The 26,571-nt window shown below is 23.6% G+C and overlaps 1 protein-coding gene and 1 long non-coding RNA gene across 3 annotated transcripts in view; one reads left to right on the top strand and one right to left on the bottom strand.

Annotated features, from left to right (window-relative positions):
• Nucleotides 1–1,723: 1,723 nt before the first annotated feature.
• The window catches only part of LOC114119052 (inverted formin-2-like), a 39,690-nt gene continuing 14,842 nt past the window's right edge, over nucleotides 1,724–26,571 (top strand). For both annotated transcript variants that reach the window (XM_027980511.2, XM_027980509.2), the window contains exons 1-3: nucleotides 1,724–1,918; nucleotides 9,188–9,332; nucleotides 24,343–24,458. In XM_027980511.2, coding sequence (XP_027836312.2) covers nucleotides 9,266–9,332; nucleotides 24,343–24,458 — 183 coding nt within the window. In that variant the 5' untranslated portion in view covers nucleotides 1,724–1,918; nucleotides 9,188–9,265. The remainder of the gene's footprint in view (nucleotides 1,919–9,187; nucleotides 9,333–24,342; nucleotides 24,459–26,571) is intronic.
• On the bottom strand, nucleotides 8,570–9,037 carry LOC126549739 (uncharacterized). Its single transcript, XR_007603856.1, has 2 exons — nucleotides 8,945–9,037; nucleotides 8,570–8,854 (listed from the first exon to the last, which is right to left on the bottom strand). It is a non-coding gene; the product is annotated as an uncharacterized LOC126549739 (long non-coding RNA).

The following is a 26,571-nucleotide window of genomic DNA, read 5'->3' as shown; positions in this document are numbered from 1 at the left end:
TAGGTATACATTGGACATTTGTTAATTTACTATATAGTTATTATTATTCCTGTTTATTTATAACAGAATATTAAATAATTTTATTAAGATAGTATCAACTGGTGTTATCCTACTTGTTATTGAAATACCTAATCAATTCTACCTAATTATGTTTTAACCTTGATCTGTCTTTACTTAAAAATGGACAAGTTGAAACACCTGCGCAACACGTGTCAACTAATTCTTTGAATAATAACTATTTTTAAATGGTATTTGGATTGTATTGGGCATGAATGTATAAATTTATTTATTAAATCATGTCTAGATTAATTTAATTTGTCGGTAGATTGATTACTAATATCTTGTCCAAGTTGTAATTTATATGGTATGACTAATTAGCTTAATGCATAAAATGTGCTAACATGTTAGCTATAAAACTTAGTATATTCTGGTAGGTATTTTGAGTACCTACTTTGGAAAATCAAACTATTTTTACTATTGACATTATAACATAATAACACCCAATAATTTTAATTGGAAATTTCAAATTGGAGACTGGAGTAACATTATCTCTTATAAATTTTAAACAATAGTACGTTTATATCAGTTATTTATATCGTGTTTTGATTTTAAAAAGCAATGGATATACCTTGTCATCAAAGAATAATAAATAATTTATCACTGTGAATCATATACATAATCGTACACGATGACCCAGATGCTGATTCTTCAATGTTCTTTGAGTCCTTGGATAACCATATGGTTGCTTGCACGTTTTGGATACGTAAATTTCAATGTATCTTGGCCTAATTGCACATAATAAATATAATTTTGTTTTGTATAGAGAACTTGAAAGTTAGAGGGTTATAGTTTGAGTAGGAATGTGGATTTAGATTTTAAACTATTTAGTTATAAAAAAATTAAAAATTATGAACTTATGACGAATACTTTAACAAACACCTATTTTATAAAAATTATCAATAAAGTGAGTAAATTTGCTAATTTTCAAAATAATAATTTTTTGAGATTGATGACGATAAAAATAATAATACTTGGTACCTATACACCCTTACACAATATAATTATTCAAAACAATAATTTCATAATTTCATATGTATAAACCACTTAATTGTTATTTTATAATATTATCAAAATATAGGTTTAAAAAAGCTTTTCAAGCTTAGAATGTGTTTAATTGTTTTAACGTTTAAGCAATATATATTATAATATTTATTTTAAACAATACAATTTATAAGAATGATCAGTACAAACCAACTTAAATCATTTTTTTCTATTTTTTATCCCCTAAAGTATATTATACTTCTTACCAGTGGCGTAGTTATGGGGGGGATATGGGGATAGATCCCCCCCCAGAGCCTTTTTTTTAATATTTAAATCATTGACTTATTGAGCCCCCCCACTTTATGTTTAACCAATAAATTGTATATCCCCCCCCCCAGAACAAAATCATAACTACTCCACTGCTTCTTACCTACACATTATTTCGGCTAAAAATATAAATATAACAAATGCTAAGTAAAGTAGTTAATATAAATATTAAATAGGTAACCTATAACAAACTTTAATATGTATATTAAACGTAAAGACTTGCACTTAGTTAATTATTTTTTCTAATAAATGAAAACATTCGAAACTAGTATAGAGTGGAAAGGGAACTAGACATGAACAATATCAAGGAACACATGTAGGTGTCTTCTCGGATGGCGCCTTAGCAACAGTTTGTTTCTTATACCGATCCGATAAACACGTTCGTTTATGATTAACTCGTTCCTCGCATATAACTTAAAATTCTTTTCCTACGCGTATTAATATAATTTACTTTTTTTTTTAATAAACAAATATTTTTATATTATTTTTGTTGTTTCTTAGAAAAAGTGTTATTATTACCAAAACAATAAACAAATTTAAAATTTCTTTGGTATGTACTTAACTATTTATAATTGTTTAATGAACTAATAAAATATAATATTACCTATTTTATAATACGATATTTAATCATTTGTTTAAAAAATATATATAATTTAAGTAATGATGAAATTGTATATATATATATATATATATATTAACACAATCATAATGATATTATACTAATAAATATATACTTTATAATTATTTAAAATGATATATATCACAACTACCTATTCAACTCTTAAGTTATTATTAAAGAGAATAAAGATACTTATCAACTTATTTGGAGCCGTTTTACTTTTTTTTTGTTTTTAAATGTTTTGCTAAAATACTGGTTATTACTTGGTTATAGCATACAATTTCATCTATACTACAATACTACATAATACAACAGTTTTATCTTAATCTAAACGTGTTTTTGTTTTTATTTTATCAGTGTAAATTTACATATTTATACATTATTATGTTAAATAATTAATAAAATGCCTTAATACTTGAAAAAAAATATATAATTCGTTGTAAAAAAAATATCTGATGTTTTTTAAGAATATTTAAATGAAGTAGGTATTAAATTCTTGTTAATTTTAATTTCATGAAAATTATTTTTCATTGTTGTATTTATACATAGCATAAATTATATTTCGATCGTCTATTTTAACAATATACCTATTACATAATGAATAATAGTCATTATAACATTAATGTACTAAAATAATTAATAGCTTAGAAAATTCGATCAAAAGATTTTTTATTGTAGATTTGTATTTTCAAAATAATTTTATTTAAAGCAAGCAATATAACAATTATATAAATAACAATAATAATAATAAGCGATTTACAGAAAGTACCTATTTGGTTGTTATTACTTGGCAATAATTAAGTCAAACAAAATAAACTTTTAGATGATAATAATATTCAACATTTTTTCTTTATTTTTAACTCTACTGTACAACACTACAGTGAAAGCTAAAATAATTTTATTACCAATAAGTAGATCGATTAAATGTATTAAAATTTATCAAACTTCTTTCAAAATGTATCTTAATAATTATTATTAATAAAACAATATTAATCAACAAGCCGGTTATTTGTGTTTGTATAACATAATTGCTTTAATGTATTAAGATTGTTATGAGTTACGACTTACGAACGATAGGTACGTTATATAATATATGTATAAATATAAATAAGTAATGAAAATCTTATACCCATATGTATCATATACCCATAGGATACATGTAAGTATTCAATATTCACTTAGGTTTGATTAAACTAACTCAATATAATGTATATTAAGTAAACCATCATCGTGTACTGTGTTACTTATACTTATGGCCTATGCTAATGTTGATTATACATTTTTTAAAAGGTTCTATTTTACCATTTAATGTTCATTTATTATATATGTTTATTTTATACTTTTTCTTTGAAATCCCAACTAGTCGAATTATTAGTTGATAGAGTGACAGTGTAAACGACCGGACATCTAGAGTCAAAAGGGGCCCGTCAAGCTATATTACCAAGACACACCCTCTGCCAACACTTTTTTTTATTATTTTATTAAATTTGTAAGTCGTCATTGAGTTGTTAACTAGTAAAAACTGGTTATTATACACTTCCTTAGTAGTATTTGTGTTTTGTAGTTTTTACATACGCAATTACACTCTTTCAATATTTTTATAAACGCTTTACGTCATTTATTTTTAATTTTCATTATTTATATTACCTTATAGTTAAATTATTACTTTAATAATTATCAATGGGTGATAAATCACTCAATAAACAAATTCTGGCTATGCCATCAGATTTACTGTTAAATCAAAGTTATTAATTATTTAGCATGTATTTTGTTATATTGAGATAGTTACATGAGGAACTACGTAGGCAGTAGGTACTATGTTAATTTGCAAAAAATCTATATATTTATTGCTCATGAATAGATTTTGTAATTAAAAACAGTATATAAAAAAAAATTACTAAGAACATTTTTTAATTATGAAAATTGTCCAAATTATATTTCAATTTTCATATCAAGTATGTATAATTTAATCGATTCTATCAATAATCAATTTATACAATATTACATTTCAAAAATGAAGTAGGTACTATAAGTGCCTAAAATATAAAAGTTTTTTACTCAACATCATAACCTATAGTTGCCATTTTTCAAATAATGTTTTTATATAATAAGTTATATAATTAATGATATAATTTAATTTAAAAATTATAAATCTTAATTTTTAATATTATACAAAAAATATTTATAGTTACAATAAAATTAATATTTGTAAAGTAGGTACCTGAGTACCTATATTATAACTATAATATTATATTAAAATTCAAACAGTTTAATAACTTAAACAATTTTTATATTTATCATAACACTATTAAATTGTTTAAATTATATTTTAATATTATTTATTTAATATATAAATTAATTCTGTATTTTAGTGTAGGTACATGAGTTAAATTCCAAAAACAATTATTTTAAATTTCATACTGTGCTTAAATATCAAAACAACTTAATTTTATCAATATGAATGTCATTTTACTAAGATGTTACAAACGTATAGATATAATTAAACCAAATAAAATACATTTTTTCTAAATACTTTGAATACTAAAAAAAGAAAAAATTACTTTTATGTCTTAAAACCATAATTATTGGAATTTTATTGATTTATTTTAGATATGAATTTTTATTATACGACTTCCTGTGTTAATACCAATAATATATACTACTGAGTTAAACATTTTAAGCATATTTGATTAATGAAGATGACTAATACTAGCCGCTTGTGTTGGGGGCAAGGTTGGCGTTATAATAACAATATTAAAGGACGGAACGGACAGACGGCCAGTTTCCAAATAAGGGCTCCTCTGGCTCGCCTACTACCACTCACCGCCACTAACAACTGTCGTTCGACCTTACTATTTTGTATTTGACACAAATCCAACATAGAACATTGCGATATCCTAAACTAAATCCTATATTAGAATTATATATAAATACAAATAAAATTTACTTTTGAATGACTTTTTTACACACATTGGTAAATTACCTAGGTATATAGCAGATAATTGAAACACATGGGTCATGGATTGATTATATATTTCAACAAACATTAGTTTATTATTAAATATACAAAAATTAAATGTATAATACTAACATTTTTAGTTATATAACACATTAATTACTTAAACGTCTAAACCTTCTATTATTGTTGTATAATTCCAATAATAATAACTAAAAAGTATCATTTTTTTATTTGAATAACAAATTATTTTATTTTGATTACAGCAATATAATCAATTTTAATATTTTTTAGTATGTCTGTTTATAAACATTTCATCATATAAATTACACCGTATGTGTACAATATATCTATAACCATATTGAACTATATAATAAATTAATATATTAGCCCTTAGTTCTGGTATTGTATATTATACCTATTGTTTATTTGCATATAATACTTGAAAAACGGTTTAATTTATGTTATTTTTAAGTACTTATGTAGGGTGTTCTACGAAAATAAAGTCATTTAAAATATTTTGATGGAAATTAGGAAACTATTACCTCCCCACTTGAAATATTATATCTTGATGAAACATTTTATTTAATAATGATAATGGAGAAAATACTTTTAAAGTGTTATTCGTATATTATATTATTATGTGTTTATAACATAATATTTTATGTGATTAAGATCGATTTAAGTTGAACAATATTTTTTAAAAACTATAAAAATGTGTAAATTATATAGTTATTTAGAGCTATTATTTTTTTAGTGTCCACTAATCGTAAAATAATTCAAAATATATTTTACTATTTAATATGCAGAGTACATATTACATCTAATAAATACATCTGGTGTTTGATTTCAATAGGGTTTTTTGAAAAGGGACCCGTAATATTGTCAGAAGTACGTGCTAGTGCATTTAGGACTATAAGTTGTCTTTCACGATAGAAACCAAGGAATATAAATTACTTAATTAATATTAAAAGTAGAAGCATGCAGGATAAACGAATCCTAAAGTCTAAAATAAACGTTATACACGCGTATTACTGACTACAGTATATACTCCAAGCCTATACAATATACATGTGGACACATAATATAATAGGTATATATATTTTTGTTAAATGCAAATGATGTATGCTAATTTATTTTGCTGTTATTGTTATTGGAAGTTTCCAAAAAGATTAGAATAGTCGATAATGTTTATGTATAATAATAACTTTCAAAAGAAGGTTGAATATATTTCCAAGCAATTATTATGTCAAATAACTTTCTGATTTTAATATTTATATGTAACATAATTTAGTATATCCTTCGTATTATATTCTTCGTACCTAGTTATAATAAAGTCATTGTGGTAAATTTTTAACTGGATGTTAATTAGGATATTTAGTAACTTATACACATTGTCATGCTTTAGTATGATAGTGATTTTGTTTACGTTCATTAAGTAGATTATTATTTATTTTATATTAAGATGTAATTGTAATAATAATCATATTAATAAAACAATCGAGGGAATTAATTATTTAGTATATTAAAATATATTGATTGTTTATAGCAATAATAGCTGTATATATTTTGAGGAAAAATCGTTTTTAAGCCAATTATGAAAACTTTTTGAGTAGGGGATAGGTGTTGCATTTATACATTTTTTTTCATTGTTTCTCATCTTGTGGACGTCATAGACTTCCTGTTCCGTTGACGTGAATGGTCGAAAACAATGGCCAATTTGTCACTTCTACATTGTGTATCAGGAATATTAAAACAATATTTTATGTTTTAATAATATATCAAAAACAGTTACGTGGCTAATAAACCGAAAAGAGTTAGACTTCCTGAACTAGTAATATATAGAATAAATAGAAAAAGTCGAATAATAATTAGGTGTTCATTGAACCTTATAGTCCATCGACTTCATTTACCCTCGTTTAAATCGCTGGCCACCTATATTATATCACGTACGTAATACATAAAATAAAAGTGCACTGGATTCTCGGGATTAATATTGCGTTTGGTTTCAGCAGCTAAGCTACTTGAAAATTGATTCATTGTCTATTGTCTCAAGATTTCTCTCCCGATTCGGCCGTACAATGTTTACAATTGAATATACCAATATCACAATCACATACATATAGATTTGGCTTAAGTAGGGTAAATGCTCCAAGCATTGTAACTCTAAAAGTAGTAGTTAAAAATTGTAAAAGGCAAATATATTTTACCTATTTAGCTCATTGGTCACAACTCTAAATCTTGTCTTTATAGCCTATAGGTAATATAGGGCATTTATAGTCCCTATAATACCTATACTTTTATCCTCGAAAGAAAGTATTTAAAATCGTTGAAGTGCAGTATATAATTATATAATATTTTTTTTTATAACTTAACACGTCGATGGCATTTTTTATGACCACTTTTATTAAATGTATATTAGCATATTGTAGGTAGTGCATAAGACAACACCCCAAATATATTACTATATAGCATACAGGTACTTCACTATCTTCCATAGTCCTATAAACTATACAAGCAACGTTGATCTATAGTGTACAATATTGTTAGAGCAAAATATTTCATTATGTATTTATTCAATGTTATTTTGTGGTTATGAACTATCAAAACCTGTAGGAAGGTAGTGATTACATTTTTATAGGTGTCAAAATATTTTACTCAAAAGACAAGACACGTGTAATGAGAAAATATGTGGGTGTTGTGGTCGGTTGAATCACTTTACAATTTACTATCCATCTATCACTTTGTATGTAGTACTTTAGTCCACTTCACTCTATCTAGATTTATTCGATAATAACGTTACTATTAATGTTAATTTATACAGTACTTATAGTGTGTTACTATAAATTTTAAAAAGCAATTATATCATCATAAATCTGAATATTGAATGACAATATTATATTTTACAAGTATATATTCACGATCAATGACCATTTGTTTTTTTTTATAACTATTTTAATAATATATTTTTTACTTATACTATTTATTAAAGATTACTCAATCCGGGTGTATGTAATAATATCATTAGTTTATTTCTATACACACTTTTAACGAATGTTCGTTCTTCTATAGTTCTCAATGATGACTTCACAATTACATAGCCACTCCTTTTGGTTGTTGGAAGACACCCACTCGTTCGCATACAGATTTTTCTTACAGTCTGTCTCGAATTTGCAACTACACATACTGCATGTATATTCGTATTACAAAAACACTATAATTCTGCAAACCTACGTACTTGTATTATTCATTTTCTTAGAGTAACTTTAAATTAATTTTGATGATCATCTCAATAATTTAAAAATCAATGTATGTACGATATATTTATTGTTTATAACTCATAAGTACATATTATATTATTTCAAATTAAATTGTTGACTTTTCCGGTACCTTATAGTAAATAATATATTTTTTTAAATAAGTCATACCAAATCTCATATAAACAATCATATTATATATAAACGGATACGGTGGCGTCCTTGACGAAGATTGACACGAAAAAAAGATGTTGCAACACGCGTGATGATAATATTATTCCAGTAACTACCATGTCTGGTCATGAGGCTTAGTCGTGTTTTAGTGTCGTTCAATGCCACTCGGGAAAGAAAGAATTTACACACTAACAGTTTGACCGATAATATGTTTATTACAAATAAACACTTAAAACATTTAAATTTGAATCAAACCAATAAAATAAAAGACGTACTTAAGCACGTACACATTATGCAGTATTGCAGAAGGATTAGAATAATCGTTTAATTTGATAACACTATGCATATTCTTAAGAACATTTGATTTACATGGAAGTAAAATTGTTGACATCTTATAATTTCATTGATTATGTACGTTATAAAATATTGATATTGATATATAGCGAATTGTTTAATACAGCCTGTATCATTTTAATGTGCCTATAATTGTAAAATTTAAATTAATAATGTTTTAGCATACAGTATACTGTGACTAAATTATATATGGTACGTTATCTAAATTTTACGGACGTGTACAAAGTATATTTTGTTTCTATAAGATAATTCTTTGGTCATTCTGTCATAGTTTCGATCTTCAAAATCGCTAAATATTGTCACTTTCACTTCATGCTTATACATAGTTTTATGCCTTACCACGTTGTTATAGACATTTAGCTAATGTCAAGTGTTTATATAGGCCAGCATGTGTGGTACCTGTGAATGGAATTTTAATATTTTAAACACTTAATATTTTGTGTTGTATTTGTTTTGTAGATCACGTAATAATAGATTAGCAATAATAACAAAAGGATTGTTCGGAATGGCTGCTCGGAAGAGTACCATAATCTAGACATGGAGTCTAGAATAGGACTTGATTACATCGTTGAAAATCCAGAGTATACGGCGAAACTAGCTACAGGTAATTCATTTTTTTTTTAAATAATGATAATATAATATTATACTTTATTACACTAAGTTAGCTTAAAATATTGAATACATAATTCTATAATAACATTTAGCAACTTAGCGCCGTACTATATGAACGATAGAATAACTATTTATATATATTTTTTATATAAATAACCTATTTAACATATATCCTAAATTATAAATACATTTTTTGCATATATATGTATATATATATTTCTTTTTGGGAGATTATTACCTACCTACATATAAAAAAACGTCGAAAATAATTAAAATTATTTAATAATTACTAATACGTCAGTACGTCACTTACATCAAGTATCTGAACAGGTTTATTCCAAATATAATGAAATTATTATATCTATACTTACTATACTGTTGGATATTATGTGTACAATTTTTCAAACCTGTCAAGTTGATACAATAAAAAAATATCACACATCAGGGAAATAATCTGGATTGTGTTAAATAGCATATTTTAGCTTGAGGTTCATTGGTACAAATTAATTCTGTTGTTTCTCGAATTAATTGTATACTGCAGTGAACCTAATTAGGTATGGAAAATTATTAATAAGAACTCACAAAATAAATTTTACATATACTTCACTTATAAATTCAGAGATTGCAATATAAAAGCTAGTATCAATTATTTTTAACATTTAGATCTTATTGACCTTGCAAAATACCCCTTTAAGGTTATACTTACATGTAATTATATAGCTAAAAATTATATTATTATTAAGTATCTTGAATGAATATTAGTATCATAACATTAACATAATACGTACTATTATATTCCTTAATATCACCGTAGATATTACTTAAATCAAATAACTGTTAAAAAAAGAAAAATGATCACTTTCTTTACATAAAATAGACAATTCATTTTTTATACAAAATATAACAATGATTTACAACGTGGATAATATTATAATCAGTTAGATTTCTAATTGTTTGTATTTTATGAGATATAAATATTATATAATGGTTTACCAAATTACCATAATAATTTTACTTTATTATGATGTGTTATAATAAATAATCGTACCCAAAATTTAACTAATTTATTATAATTTAAAAATGTATATTATCTAATTTTTAAACGTTTGAAATTACCTACCTTGAATCAAAAATTGTACTATACCTAAGGTCAAGAAAGGGAAACTTGTTTTTTATAGACCGATCCGATTATGTCTATTGTACTGACATAATTTAATAAGGAGTGTTTACATAAAAACGCCAGAAGCTGGATTTAAACAAAAATGTACAAACATGTTCTCGATTCTAAGATGTTGACTATTGTAGTTTGAAATGATTGAAAACTAATGTATATAATATATATTATATATTAAATTCAAAATAATGTAATATGGCCAACTTATAAAAAAAATAAAAAGTAATTAATATAAATTCTTACAAGATAATTTATAGATAATACAGTTATGTAAATTAAATGTATGTACCTATAGATAATATTTAAAAGTCTAATATTGTTTGTAAGTTTTCGTTTTTTATATTTTTAGTGAAAGTAATTCATGAATATTTTGATCAATAGATTTCAGAGATGACATTAAAAGATATGATTCATTTTTTTTTACAAAATCATAATAATTATCAGGTATAAAACATGCTTTTACAACTATTGCAATTCAAAACTGGTATTAAAAATATTAACCCATGAACCTAACAATATTATAAAGAATAACTAACTGTACTTTATTTTAAATAAATTTAAAGATTAAAATTTTTGTTTGATCCGCTATTTATGCTTCAAGCAAACACGAAATAAAATTGTTTAGCAGTGCAGGAAAAATAGTTATTTTTATTATATTTTATTGTTATAGGTAAATATTTTATCTGTATTTTACATTTTAAATTCTGAACGAGTGATGAATGTATTGATTTTACAATGATGTTTTTTGTGTCTGTGTACAGCATAACTTATTGAAATAATGCTTCAATTAATTTCAAACTTCGGAGGTAGTTTTGGAATGGAATAATTTTTCCAATAGTTTTCAAAAACATGAAAAAAGGGAAGGAAAAACGGAAAATTTTACGCAAAACTAGTTTTCGACAAAATCGATTTTTTTATATGATTGTAACTCAAAAACGAATCAATGTCAATACTTGAAATTTTCACAAATGTTCATATTAGTGTTATTTATAAACAGTTAAATTTTCAAAATATTTGACTTTTTTGAGTTATTTAGGACAACTAAAAATTTCGATTTTTCTAAGATTTTTTTTTTTTGAAGTGTCGATAAAAAAATTTTTGGAAAAACTTTAAAACAAGGTTTCTTATAAGTTGCTCTTATTGTAATTACAAAAAAAAAAATCAAAAATCGTTAGTTACAATTTTTTTTTATAAGCGTTGAAAATTTAAATTTTTACGAAACATGTCAAAATTGCCAAAATGTATAAATAATTTTGTAGTTGAAAATTCATATAATTTTTTGTCTTTATACCTAAGGCTAAAAAATTCAACACTAAGTTTTTTATAAGTTTTCCTACAATAGCTAAAGCAAAAACTCGAAGCCTCATTATGGAAAAATGTTATGAGCGTTTGAATTTTAAATTGTTACGACGTAACAATAACGATTTATCCTCAAACGATTTTTAATAATTGTTATTAGAGAGTCGTAGATACTTGAAAGTTGAAAATTTCATCAGTCATTAAGATTGACATTTTCTTTACATAATTTAATTTTCAAAATACTTTGCTTATTTTAAGCCTAGCTTATGAAAATGAAATATTCGTTTTTGTTTGGATTTTTTTTTTTATAAATGACGATAAAATATTTTTGGCTAAGCCAAAATAATTTAATATTTAATACAAAGTTCCTCATAAGTTAGTCTTATAGTGATACAAATATTTGCAAACTATTTTGTAGTTAAAAATGTATAAACAATTTTGTATAGGGAGCTAAGAGTTGACAATACAAGATTTTTCATAAGTTTAACTTACAATAATTATAAAAAAGGTTGAGTGTTGGTCAACTAAAAAAATTTTATTTAGAGCTTAAATTTTTACAAAAGCCAAAATTCACGCTTAAAATAACGATTTATTATCAAATAATTTTAAATTTTTGTAATAGTTAAAAATTATTAGTTGTAGAAACTTGAAACATACCTATATCAATTGTTTAAATAGACATTTTCTGTACATGATTTAATTTTGGGGTACTCAGATCATTAAAACTTAAGCCACCATTTTCTCCATCTAATTTAAATTATAATATATTTTATATATTATATTAATTAATATTATTTAATATTTATTTATATATCATTTAATATATTTAATATATTATATCCTAGGCTGACAAATCATCTTCGTTCAAAATCGTTTTTCGTATATAATTATACTTATCATTAAATTCAACTTTAATACTTCTTTTCATAATAGGGATCCACATGGCACCTAATGTACAGCAGAGCGCTACCCACTTGACCATGCTATTTTTTGTTTGAAATACCCCGAAAAATATTTTAATATATTTTGATCTATAACGATAAAAACATAAAAATAAATATATATATATTTTTAAATGTTGTTTTATTTTAACTATAAATTATATAAAAAATACTTTTTCAAAAAACTTTAATAGATTTTTGAATAATAAGTGTTGTTCGATAAAATAATCGCTTTGTATATATTTATGATATAGGCTTATGTATATTTTATAGGCTTTTTAAATTATTTTTTTCTTTAAATGTTAGTAAACTATAGAAAAGATCTGATTGGTTAAATGTTTGAAAATTAAAATCATGATTCAAAAAATATTTAATGAAGAGATGATGACTATAACACTCCGTTTATTATTATTATTTATTATATAATTTAAATTTCAAAATATTTAAATCAATTTTAAGCTATTTATAACATAATTTCATCCACTTATTTATTAGGTACATAAATCGGTAATATTTTATAAGTTATTATTAACAGCTACTAGCTAGTAATTAGTTATATTGTATAAAATAATATTATAAATTATAATATGAATACTTATGCGCACTTGCAGCGATTTATACTTGGCATAAATAATTAACATACCTAAAATAGTTTAACGTTCCGTATTACCAGTAATACTAATAAAAAATAAATTATTTTTTGTATTGTAATTAATACTTAATTAACACTTAACCGAATTGTCTGAATTACACCAAGTGCTAGATTTTATATTCATTTTGTTCAATATTTTTTTTACGAAGTTGTTCATATATGAATTATGATAATATATAGTTTTAGAATTAGAGGCTGCCACAATATCTCTACTTCCTACTCATAATTTTTTTACTTATTTAGTAATTTGTATTGAATTTAAATTTATCACATCCATCGATTACGGTGACTTATTTACCGCAAAAAAATAAAAATAAATTCATAATATAAACAAACAATAATACCTTAAAAAATTAAAAATGTTATTGCATATAGTATAAGTGAAATTCATAATAATAGCATATCCGTAAAGTTCTAAGTTAGGTATGTTTAATTTTTAAAGATTATTATTATTAATTGGCTTTTTTATACTATTGTCGATTTTTAACAATTAAGATTATATTTATGTATCATGGTAACATTGATTATTGGACGAATAATAAGTCAGATACTTGTCATAATTATTACTGTTTATATTTCAAGATAATAATATAATACTATATAATTATATTATAGGTACCTATATAATAATATTAAACTATACGATTAAGTATTAATCATTAAACTCTATAGTCTATGTGATATATAGAGTTTATTAGAATTAACTATAAATTTATTAAGGAGTGGCTGCATAAAAAAATTGATCTTACGATTAAATATTTATTTTATTCTAATGCTAAATTTACTAGTTTATTGTAATTTACTTATAAGATATTTTGAGAAAATTTTCAACGTATTATTTTTTTGTGATACACCATAACCTAACCCTTTTAAGTAGTCAATCTTTTTTAATTATTCATTAATTGATGTAATAATAATATGTTCTAAATGTGTAGGTAGTTCAATTTTATGAATGAATTTATTAGGTATTATAAAAATTAAAGCTATGTAATTTCAATGAGATTATATTTTTCTTTGTGATTGGAAACTTCAATAAAACCGCGTGTGTAATATTATAATCTCGGTAGCTGGACTTCATTGTGTGACGTCACGCGGATTATTCTTGGCAAAAAAAAACCAGTTTTAACACCTACAGACCCATAGACCGAACAGTTCAAACTCTTGCCATGTAGATTTTCTACGGTGTAGCCTATATTTTTATGTAATCTTTTCATCGAATTTTATATTATGTCTTGTTTTATAGTTTCATTGCCATCCTTATAAAATACAAACACAGTCGTTGTAAGTTGCTAACAATTACACATATTCAGTAAAATTATTTTTCAGTATTTTAAAGCAATTATCAAACTACCCACGCTAAAATTAAATAATAAAAAAAAATCAGTACAATAGATTTAAATGGCATATGTTCATTTTGCCACAATTTTCTCGACTTTGCAGTTAATTAGTAACACTCTTATAGGATATATAGTTTATAGTTTATAGTTTATATAAGTTTATACACATAATAAGCATACATATCAGTTTATAGATATACATTTTCTGTGTGTACATGATTTTTCCTTATAAGGTAAATCCTTTTAACATGCCGCTATGGCTATTGAGTTAATACGAATTTAATGTTGCTAATTGACAATTTTGCGCAATATAATCAAAATATCTACTAGGTTACCTACATAATTATCTACGTAAAATAGTTAAGAAATAATGTAACCTATTTATAATTTATCTTCGAATTATTAAATTTACTATATAAATTATTCACACAATAATCTTTATTTCTTGCACCATTCAATATTTCAAATATAGTATTGACTATTTTGGAATTCATCAACTTGCGATATTAAATGTCAATCTTTAATTTGTAAATTGAGCCTATATTTTTCATTTCATAATCTTATAAGCAAAATATCATTTTAATTATTACCATATAAGTAGGCATAAATTAATCAAAATTTAGATAAAACAATTAGTTGTTCTTACCATAAATATTACTCCTAAGATATTTCCATTCACTCCTTTTGTCAAAACATTAAATAATATTATTCATAAAAAATTTTTTCCTCAATAATAAAATTAATAAACAATTATCAACGGATAGTTGCTTAAATCAAAATTTAAAAACTCTTATTTCAAATAATGGAATAAAATAATTTGTAAAAAATGACTTTACACTATTACACTATATTTGATATACAAATATAATATATTATAATTTATACTTTTGAGTAATATCATTATTTAGGTATAATCTAAGTTTATAGAAGGTAAGATTTTGTTAAGTTTGAAAAGGATTTTTTTTATGTTTCATAAATGGATTGTTAAGTTCATTTTATATTGCTTTAGTTTAAAATATTTAAAATTTTCAGAGATTAGTATTTTTCAATGATTTATTTTATTATACTCGAAGATAAATGTATTGTTGGTAATTTTTACTGATTATTTCTACCGATAATGCAATTACTTTAAGTAAATCTAAATTTAAAAATTCAAATATATGTTTATGCAATGATTTAGTTGTACGCAAACGAATTGTTGATGTATAATTAAAAAAATTGGATTGTGCGCAAACGAGTTACACCAATATCTAGGATAGCAAGGGATAATGTCGTTCACTTGACATGTTATATAGGAATATAGGAGTCAAAGTGTTGGTTTTATTTCCCTATTATAAGCTTTAAATTATTATTAAGTGTTACGACGGGCGTATGTAATTTGTGCCAAAATAACCCCCCAAAAATGTATATATTTATTTTGTGCCACATTTAAAAATTATTTTTGGTAGTTTGCGCCACGTAAAACTAAATAAAAGAACAATATCTAATCTGTGGCATCTTGTATCTTCAAAAATTGTAATTTGTGCCATTATTCATCTTATTCAAATTGTAATTCGCGCCACTTAAAAATAATTAAACAATTTTTTTTATAGATTAAAATATTGAATTTTTGATCATTGATCAATTAAGTTAATTTAAAAGTTATATTTTTGGTAAATTATTAAAAATTATTTCAAAGACTACTAAAATAGTAAATAAAAAAAGCATATAAAAATCAGTCATATCATAATTATAAATAAATGTATATAAGTATGTATATTGTTCAATAAATTGTTTTTCATTTTATGATATTTATGTTTTATATGCTTAAAACAACATACACATAATACTTTTAAAATACCTAGCTTACTTACCTTTTTCTTTATATTTGTAACTTAAAGATGAAAATAAGATTTCTCTATCAATTTTCTTTTTTCTGTAGCCTTCATACATTTTTTTTTTAGATTAGATTAATTTAGATTAGGCTTGTGTCGGTATTATCGTATAACTGATGAGATGTTAATAAATTTATCATCTGGTAATTTCCAACAATTTAAAAATGTGAAGCAAATTACATATTTCATTTCGTTTTCTGCCGTGGTGTAAATTACCAAAATTAATTTTTAGACGTGACGCAAAATACATGTTATATTTGTATATTTTGACGCAAATTACATACGTACTAAAATGTACCTATTGGTGGCGCAAATTACAAGTAATAAAATTGGTATAAAATAGTAAACGCCATCTCCCGTTACAACACTTAATTGAAAAAAAACTTTATGTTTAATTACTTAAGCTTGAATATTATTTTTCTACATTAAAATATTTATATTGCATATAAATAGGTACAGAGTTATGCACATAATAACGTATACCTATAACCTATATATGTAAGTTTAACTTGATATATTTTTACTAATTTCACATTTTTACAAACTTCAAGGACTGTTATAAATTATGATAACTATAAAAATTACATTATATGCAACAAGTACTGATTTATCATTTGTAAATTAGGTAAGGGCGTAACTTTTTACCATATTATATTTTAAAATTCGGTAGTTAAACAGTTTTTATTGTATTTTTTAATTTTTACTCACCATCCCCCACTCAAAAAATAAATTAATAAATTAATAAAATAAAAAATAAAATATAATAAAATTCAAATATTTCATTATTCTACAATATAGGAGCGAAAATATAGGTTATATATAAAATATCGATTTATAATCTAGGTATATGAATATACTAATAATATACTACTAACATAACTTAATCTATACATTATTATTACATTAAAGTACAATTGATTTAAAATGTAATCTAGTGAGTTCAAACAAGAAATAAAAAATCTGAGAGTAGGATGTTTATAGATTTAAATGCTGTGTTTGAATACTAAAAATAATTGTAATGTTTCCTCAAAAAGAACTAATTACCTCATTTGTTTTATTTTAAATACATGAATAATAATCATACTCAACCATGTGGGTCTGATTATAATCCATTGTTTTCTTACGTATATGTTAACACTTGATAATTTTAAAAGCGATGCTTGGTAAAGGTAAAAATCCTAGGTTTTTTAAAATCTCATCACATGACACACACTATATAGTTACTAGTCCATTCCAAATAAACTGCACTCTCTTCTTAAGTGGGCGATGTTTTCAAATATACTACTATTTCTATAACATCATGTATCTAATTCATTTAAATTATAAAATTGTAGCTAACTATTTATTAATCTTTCTCTCTTGCAGTTTTTTTGAGGTGACGCAGGTCTACGCTAAAGATATATATATTTTGTATGGCGAAAGATGTCTAAGTCAGAGACTTAGATCTATGTTGTAGGTTCTAGTTTTTAGGCTTTAATAAGTCACAATAGTTGAAATATTTGAATTAACCATAAAATATATGAATGTAATTCAAAAAAGCATATTTCATAATGAAAAAAATATATTTATAGTTCTATTTTTAATATTATTAATTTAAATGTATAAATAATATAAATATATAATATAATGTTTAATGTCATAATCAATTTCACAAGAAATTTTAATAGTAAAATTTAGACAGAAGGTAAATTAAGTATTAGGTATAGATAAACATAAATGTTCATCAATCAATAAAATATTTCATACACATAATAGCTATATGAATATTATATATTTTATCAATTTTTCTTTTTCGACCCATTCAGAAAGTAAAAGTTAATATTCTGTATAGAAAATAAACATGATATGGACTTAGTATGAAATCTCAATATAAGATTTAAAGTAAAGTTTATTTTACTAATTTTCAATTAGTAATATTTTTTGTATTGATTCGTTTTTCACTTATTATTACCTCTCTGAATGATATATTTTAGATTCTATACAGAGCGTGAAACGTTTTGAAACCTATTGATTTAAAAATTACCTATAGGTATATACTATATAGGTATATTTTTATTTTTTTACCAAATACTTTTTGAAGCAGAACATTCAATTCAATATCAAATAGTAAGATTGGTTTTTAAGAAAACATTTGAATTAGTTGGTTCTTTAGATAGGTAGAAGTAGTAAAAAGTAGGCAAGTAAGTATAGTTCTGCTATACAGTAGTTGTCAAATAGGTCACAGTTGTAATAGGTATTATGTTAAATTGTAATTTAACGATATAATATCATTGTATAGTGTATACTTAAGTCGATTCTAAACGGAGATAATGAATTATTAGTCTACATTACTTTTTGTGGCGTATCCAGGATTCATTTTACTGGGATGTTTTAACATTTTATAGCTATGGTAGGTGGGGGGCTCCACTCCCCACATCCCGTAATACATTAATAAAAACCATATATTGGTATAAATTATTATTATATAAGTAAAAAATTATTATAATAAGTATGTGTAAGTTGTATAAAATTTTTATATTCTAAAACACATAAAATAAATAATACTAATACTAAAACAACAACTACAACATAATACTAAAAACAAACATTACATCGAATAAAATTAATATTATGATACATATTACCTAGTTGGGTTAGTTGAATTTTAAGCGACGGCATTGGAGACCAAGTTCATCAATAACCTCTTCTGTATATATATATCTATGGATATTCATTAAAGCTAGGCCATTCAGCCTGTTTTCTCCAACGGTATTTCTTAAATAACTTTTAAGTATACAGAGAGTTGAAAAGGAACGTTCACTCGCAGATGTAGTGACAGGGAATATTGCTAATATAACTAATAATTTGAGCCAAACCAAAAATTCACCCTTTCCACTTTTTTGATCAATTTCATATCCTCTGCATACAGTTTTAAAAGTTCATCAAAATTTTCTTTGTCATCATCATGATCATTCAGTAAACAAGAAAAATATAGATAAAGTACCTACCTACTTATTTTCAAAGAAATTCAATCTAATAAGAAGTTCTAAGTTTGGAGAAGTATTCAAATATTTCAAGTATAACAAAACACAACCGGTAGATTACTTTAATATATTTCATAATATTGTTGTTAAAATTCTTGTTATTCAAATTATAGATGGTATTATGGTTAATTGATTTTATTTTTTTGCAAAACATACATTTTATTATATTCTTACTATACTATTGATATAATAATTTTTATAATAGTATATTATATTTATATTTATTATTTATACCATATTACGCTATTATTATTGTAACTTCAAAGTCAATAAAACCTCCTTATCATAAAATATTGTAAATAAGTTCACAGTTACATAGTATAAACAGGTAATATCTTAAAGTTAATCTACATATTTTCAGTGTACCTATAACTTACGCCCAAATCCCCGCGAATAATCTTCTTGAATCATAACAAAATAACAAATATCATTCTGCATAGTTTAAATATGTTATTTTCAATTTTGTCAAAATTTTAACTTAAAGTGTCTATAAAACATTGTGAAATAATATTTTTTTTTTTTAATAAATAATAAATATTCTTATTATAAGAAACTTTCTATTACATTTTTTTGTTTTTGATTAAGAAAAAAACATTTTTATTGACAATAATTATGTATAATATATAATATAATAATTTATAATAATTATAAATAATTGATGAACATTGAAAATATCTATGATATGGTAATTCGATTTTTAATATTACAACAACAATAACATAACATATTAATAACATATTAAAAATCGGTAAAGAGAAATATCAAATAATTATATTATATAAGTAATTATTAGGATTGGAATTTGTTTGAGACATGTGGTTTTGTTAAAAAAAAATGTATTCGCAAACATTTAAAATGTTAAAAAAAATATAAAATACAAAATTGTAAAGTAATTTTTCTATAAAATATACATTTTGTTTGTAGATCACGGGTTAAACAGATAATATAAGGATGATGTTACTTAATAATGTACATTGTACTTATTTAACACATTTGAAATAAAGCATTCTTATAAATTAGAAAAAAAAATTAAATAACTTAAAAAATTCCATGGACCCCACTATAAACGTAAAAAATGTGGAGCATAGGGTGGTTAATATAAACCGATATAATTAATGTATAATAATACGAGTATAATACAACTAATTATATTTATTTTAAATCAGTATCGACTACCTAACATTTTTAATCCGCCTCCACCCAGCCCTTTATTTAAAAAAAAAATGCATAGGCAATTGCCTAATTTGCAATACTGAATCAATAAATTACACTACTTTAGTGAATCGGTGTTGATGACTAATAAATTTGGTATAAGCGATAGTAAAAATTTATTCAACCTAGTAAGGTATCAATAATAAAGAGAATAATTATGAAAGTATAACAAGTAAAATATAACCATTCTAAAAAATAAATACTGATCCACCAATCTCTTTCTCTCAGAATTGTTTTTTCGTATACACTAAATTATAGTAAATTATAGATAGCACGTTAATAATTAAGGTGATTTAATAACCCTATATAGTAGAGCGAGTTCATCGGGTATTATATTTTATATTAAAAAGCATCCCTTAATTTTCACTTTTTCTATTATGAACATCGCCATAACATCATCAATTATTAATTACAAGAATAACTAAAAAATAATATGTAGAAAAGAATATTATGTTTTTGTTACTAATTATTATTTATTATTTATTATTTTTAATTCATTGTACACTAAAATTCTAGCTAAATAAAACAAAGACACACGATGAAAGTACCTTTGCTCTCTACTGTTTAGTTTTTTAGGTTGTAATATCACCAATAACTAATAGATATCTATAAAAGTACGGTCTATTTACATTTATTTTTTCTCACTTCGCTAACCACAAAATTATTAAACCTGGCTAATTACATGAATGGTTAGTTTCAGGTTCATTTACCCAAGACGATTAGTAAATTTAATTCAAGTAATTGTCTTTATATATTATTTTAGAAACTTTTATATAGAAACATTTAATTTTAAAGTAAATTTGTTTTGTTTTCTACAATACAATATAATTATAGCATATAGTTTTTTGAGCTTTGAACTTTGAAGGCATACTATAAATAAGAGAATTACAAAATTATCATTGATAGATTAAATGAACTTACAATGTTTTTATAATATAATGCATATTAACATTATTGCAATTTTTCACGATTATGTATCTTCAATTAGTAATATACTAATATACAATATAGTAATTTGTAATAATCTAAATAATTATTTATGGACTGTGAGGGATATCATACAAATTGTAATTTATATAATCAAATGTAAACATAAATAATATAGGTCAATAAATAAAACTTTTAGTTATTGTTAATACAATTAATTTTTAATAATTTCCCAGATTGGCATTTATTTAATTTTTAATTTTAAAATATGTAGGTATATAGTATAAAATTATATTTTATTGAATTGAAATTGATGAAGTTGTTTAAGAAATAATATAATATTATTAATTATATTTATATTTATGGTTTATTAATGTATTTAATTAAATAAATACTTAAAATATTTAATACATATTTTTATATTTTAGTATAAAATATCTCAAATGTATTCATATGTGTTGATCATCTAGAAAAAAAATTTAAGGAACTCACTGAAGAATGTATAATATGTTTTTCTAGATAATTTTCGCATAATACATTTCATGTAATATTGTATTTGAACAAAATATTGGTAAATCGTTTATTTTCGAAATTTGATCATAGGTATATAAGTATATTGAAAATATCAAATAAGTACGTACACAAAATTTATGTAGGTACATATCTATAAATAGAAGAAAAATGTTTATCCTTCAAACAATAAATCTCAAAACGATTTCAAATTTCCAACACAGTTTTTACCTCCTTAGGTAATTGTAGTAGTATAAATAAAATGATAGTCATATTTTTCTATAAGGTGCTTAAAAGGATATACACATTTATTTTTAATTTGTAAATGTTAAATTGGTTATGATTCATGGTAGCTCAGTGAGTATAATAAGAAAGTACAAGCAAATCATAAATGTACTACGTACTAATTAAGTAAACATATAAGGATAGTTGGCCTTCGTTTGGCTCCAGTTGATCATCACGACCAGAACAAATGTGTTGATTATTGAAAGGTAAACTCCAATATAGATATATTTTTATATTTTTTGAGTTTAAATGTTATTGCTGTTAAATATTGAGTAATGATGACCTATACCGGCTATACCTCATCAAACGTATCTGAACTAGTTTGAATTTACTTAAGTTTATGTTGTATATGTTTAGGACATAGGTATAAGATAAATAATAGATATATAAATTATTTATTTTGTATCTTATACTTTTAATTTGTTTTTTATTTAATATACACCTATACAGCAATAATTATATTGTTAATTTTTAAAAAATGTTTCTTATTAATTAGTATACTACCTATATACATTTGCATTTTGCTCTTACTATAAATGAAACCATTTTTATTGGCGTATTTTAGTGTTCAATGTTTTAATATTAACATTAATTTAAGTACTAACTAGGCATATAATAACAATTGTTTATACCTTTCATTAGTATAAGTGTATAACTAGTAGTTAATAAATAATAGTTATAATCATATTTGTAATTAATATCAGATTCTACATTAGTCATTTTATCAATATAATAATGTACAATCTTTTAGGTAATCAATGTATTGTATATTGTAATCTATAATTTATTGATTGATTTCTTTAAAATTTAAAACTATTATTGTTATTCAATATGAATTGTATCTTCTAAAAATAATGGCAAAAACCACTAGTGCGCTATTACTTATTAGGTTAAAACTTGAAAAACTTCTTATTGAATGGTTAACTACATGTGGTCACAACATATTTTCTTCGTACCACCGTTATTTCTACGTATAAATATTACATTTTTAACTTAAAATACAAATATTCCTCCAATGAAATTTATTTTTAATTTGTATAAATTAATAACGGAATATTAAATCTTAGTTTAGTCTACCTATTACAAAAATATAGAATACTGTAGTTAAGACAAAGCAAGCTGAGAAGAAGAAGAAAAATTTAAGATAAGAATAATATATCATCCAAACAATCCAAAAATAATTGTTAATTATTAGTCTGAACATTTCAAAATGTTTACATTACTTATTTATAAGTTATAGTCATCTAGAAAGTTAGGAACATACCTATTTCTATAAGATTTTTAATTTATCTGTCTAATTAACTTTAAAAAATCTTCTACATTAATGATAAAGAGCCATTGGTTTTGCATATTTAATACATGTTAAAATAATGTAAATATGTCACTTATTATTGGTTTTTCCCATTATGGTAAGCAATTAAAACCAAAACAAAATATCACGTTTACAAATAACGTAGGAATGTAACTGCCAATTTGAAGTGTTTAGTTGTTTACTATTAGTGAAATACATAAGGCTTATAACTTATAAGTAATAAAAAATTACTTAGACTCATCCTGAATAATTAAAAACACCATTAATCTTTAATTGATAGAGATCACAACGAAGTAGATTACAATGTAGGTACAAAATTAGGTATCTTTATGGGTTGTAATCTATTCAACTATGGATAGGTATAAGTAACCTATTCAACGAACATGTAAAAAATTTAAATTATCAAATTTCAAATATAATTATTTAATTTGTGCCGTGTAATAATTTCTTTTACAGCTCTTGACACTAACAATGTTACTGTGAAAAAGCAAGTATTGGAGTTGCTGTCTGCATTATGTGTTTATAATTTAGAAGGCCACGCCAGAGCACTTGATACCCTTCAACATTACAAGGCAAGTAAACTACAATTGTAATCCTTACCTTACTAAATTATCGATTATTTTATTCTTAATGGCTAATTTATTAATGAAAATGTATTTAATAATTAATCATATTAAGAATTAAGATAATCTGTTAATCTGAAAATACGATGCGACGATGTATATTATTCACTATTCACAACATTAGCCATTTAGCCGCAGTAAAAATAATATTAAACGTAGTCATATTTTATGTAAGTAAGATTTATGATTAGGTATTCATAGGTAATACTATAGTCTATAATATTTCTCTATTTCACCTGGTTACAAAATTATTTATATACATGGGTACCTATATGGACATAACAATATAATATGGTATCATTCACTAAGATATTAATTATACGTATAATAATGTACAATATTTGTAGAAAATAGTTGTTGTGCCCACTTATATTTAATTCAGACGCAATTAATATAATAATGTATTTTATGTATTAACAAGGTACATTCGGTTTATGTGTAGTATGTAGGTATATTACTTGAAGACTGCGCCTCGGGCACTTGACAACATAAATGTCAAGTTCCCCCTCATTTGCTTCACTTAATTTTACTACTGTATATCCATTACATAGCATGACGTAAACAAAATGCATCTTATTACTGTGTAATTTTAGATACATTGCATATTTGCATAGCATGTTCATATTATATATTTAATTTAAACAAGTGCCTTATAAACACAATTGTATATTTTCCCTAAATTGTCCAAAACTAATTAATAGGAGTTCATTTGATCTAATACAAGTTCTTTGTTATCCGTGGTTTTAAATAATATAAATACTTGTATCTATACTAATATTTTATATAATATATTAATTTTTTTTATTGTAGGAGTAAAAAATGTGTACTCTTAGAAGTGACAAATATAAGTACACTAAGTTATAGTCTATAGACAAGTACTTTTAGTACGATTTGTTTCACTAAATTAATTTTTTTTTTACTAGTAGTTTTAAATACTATATTAGTATAAAAAACATTATTTAGATGGCCAATGAGTGTGCCTACTGATTTGTTTACGGTATATATCTAATACCTGTTACATACTTTGTTATATTTTATAAACATTAATTAAAAATCTCTAATTAACTTAAAATTATAGTTTAATTTAATTTAATTTTACACTCCGCACCACGAGAGACTGTAATCCGGCGACAACCAAAACACGTCATGGTCCGCGTATCGACCACCACCAGTCAAATGTAACGACATAGTGGGGGGAAATTCTATTATTTGAATGAGTGGTGGAGTTGTGATCTCTCGTGGCGGGAATTTATTGTGTACTCGGTTGCTCGTAAAAAAAAAAAAAAAATTATTTTGAAATATGATTATTATTATAATAGTAGTAGGCAGTAGCGCTATGCAAAACTATAGATACTTGCGATGTAGCACTGTTAAAAATAATAAAACTAGAAGCTGACAGCTGTTAATTATTACAACCATTACCTTTTATAATCAAAGTATTAATTAATCGTTTACTAGGCAAGGTAAATAGTAAATTATAAAAAAATAAAAATAGTAAATTTTATTATGTATTCAAATGTCTATATCTTCTATCATTATACATTTATACCTTATTGTTGGTACCCAGAGCTGGATTACCTGGATAACCTGGGCACTAATTTTACAAAAAAAAGTATTTTTATAATAATATGTCAATTGCTATTTATTATTTAAATAAGAAAAATATTTTATTTACATATGCAATTTGTACATTTATAATTAAATTACATAGTTAATTTATTAAAAAAATACAATTTAATTATGTGTTAAAATATAAAATATATATGGTAATAATACAAAAATTCAAACAAATGATTATTTAAAATATGTTTTTTAGATTTACTTGATGCAATAGTATCTAAAACGTCGTCAAATAAGAGTTTTTATACATGCCATTTTCAGTTATATATTATTAATGCAATCAACCTATCCTCAATTAGTTCAATCTGTGTAGATCTTATTTCATTTTAATTAGAGCTAACTTTGAAAATTATTTTAAATGATTAATATGAATGTATCTTTAAATAATTATTGTTAAAATCATTTTCTTTAATTGTATATCTATAGGTAATTATAGAAAAGC

This window comes from Aphis gossypii, chromosome 2, assembly GCF_020184175.1.
Source record: "Aphis gossypii isolate Hap1 chromosome 2, ASM2018417v2, whole genome shotgun sequence".
Classification (NCBI taxonomy): Eukaryota; Metazoa; Arthropoda; class Insecta; order Hemiptera; family Aphididae; genus Aphis; species Aphis gossypii.
This window is presented reverse-complemented; position numbering and strand designations above follow the sequence as displayed.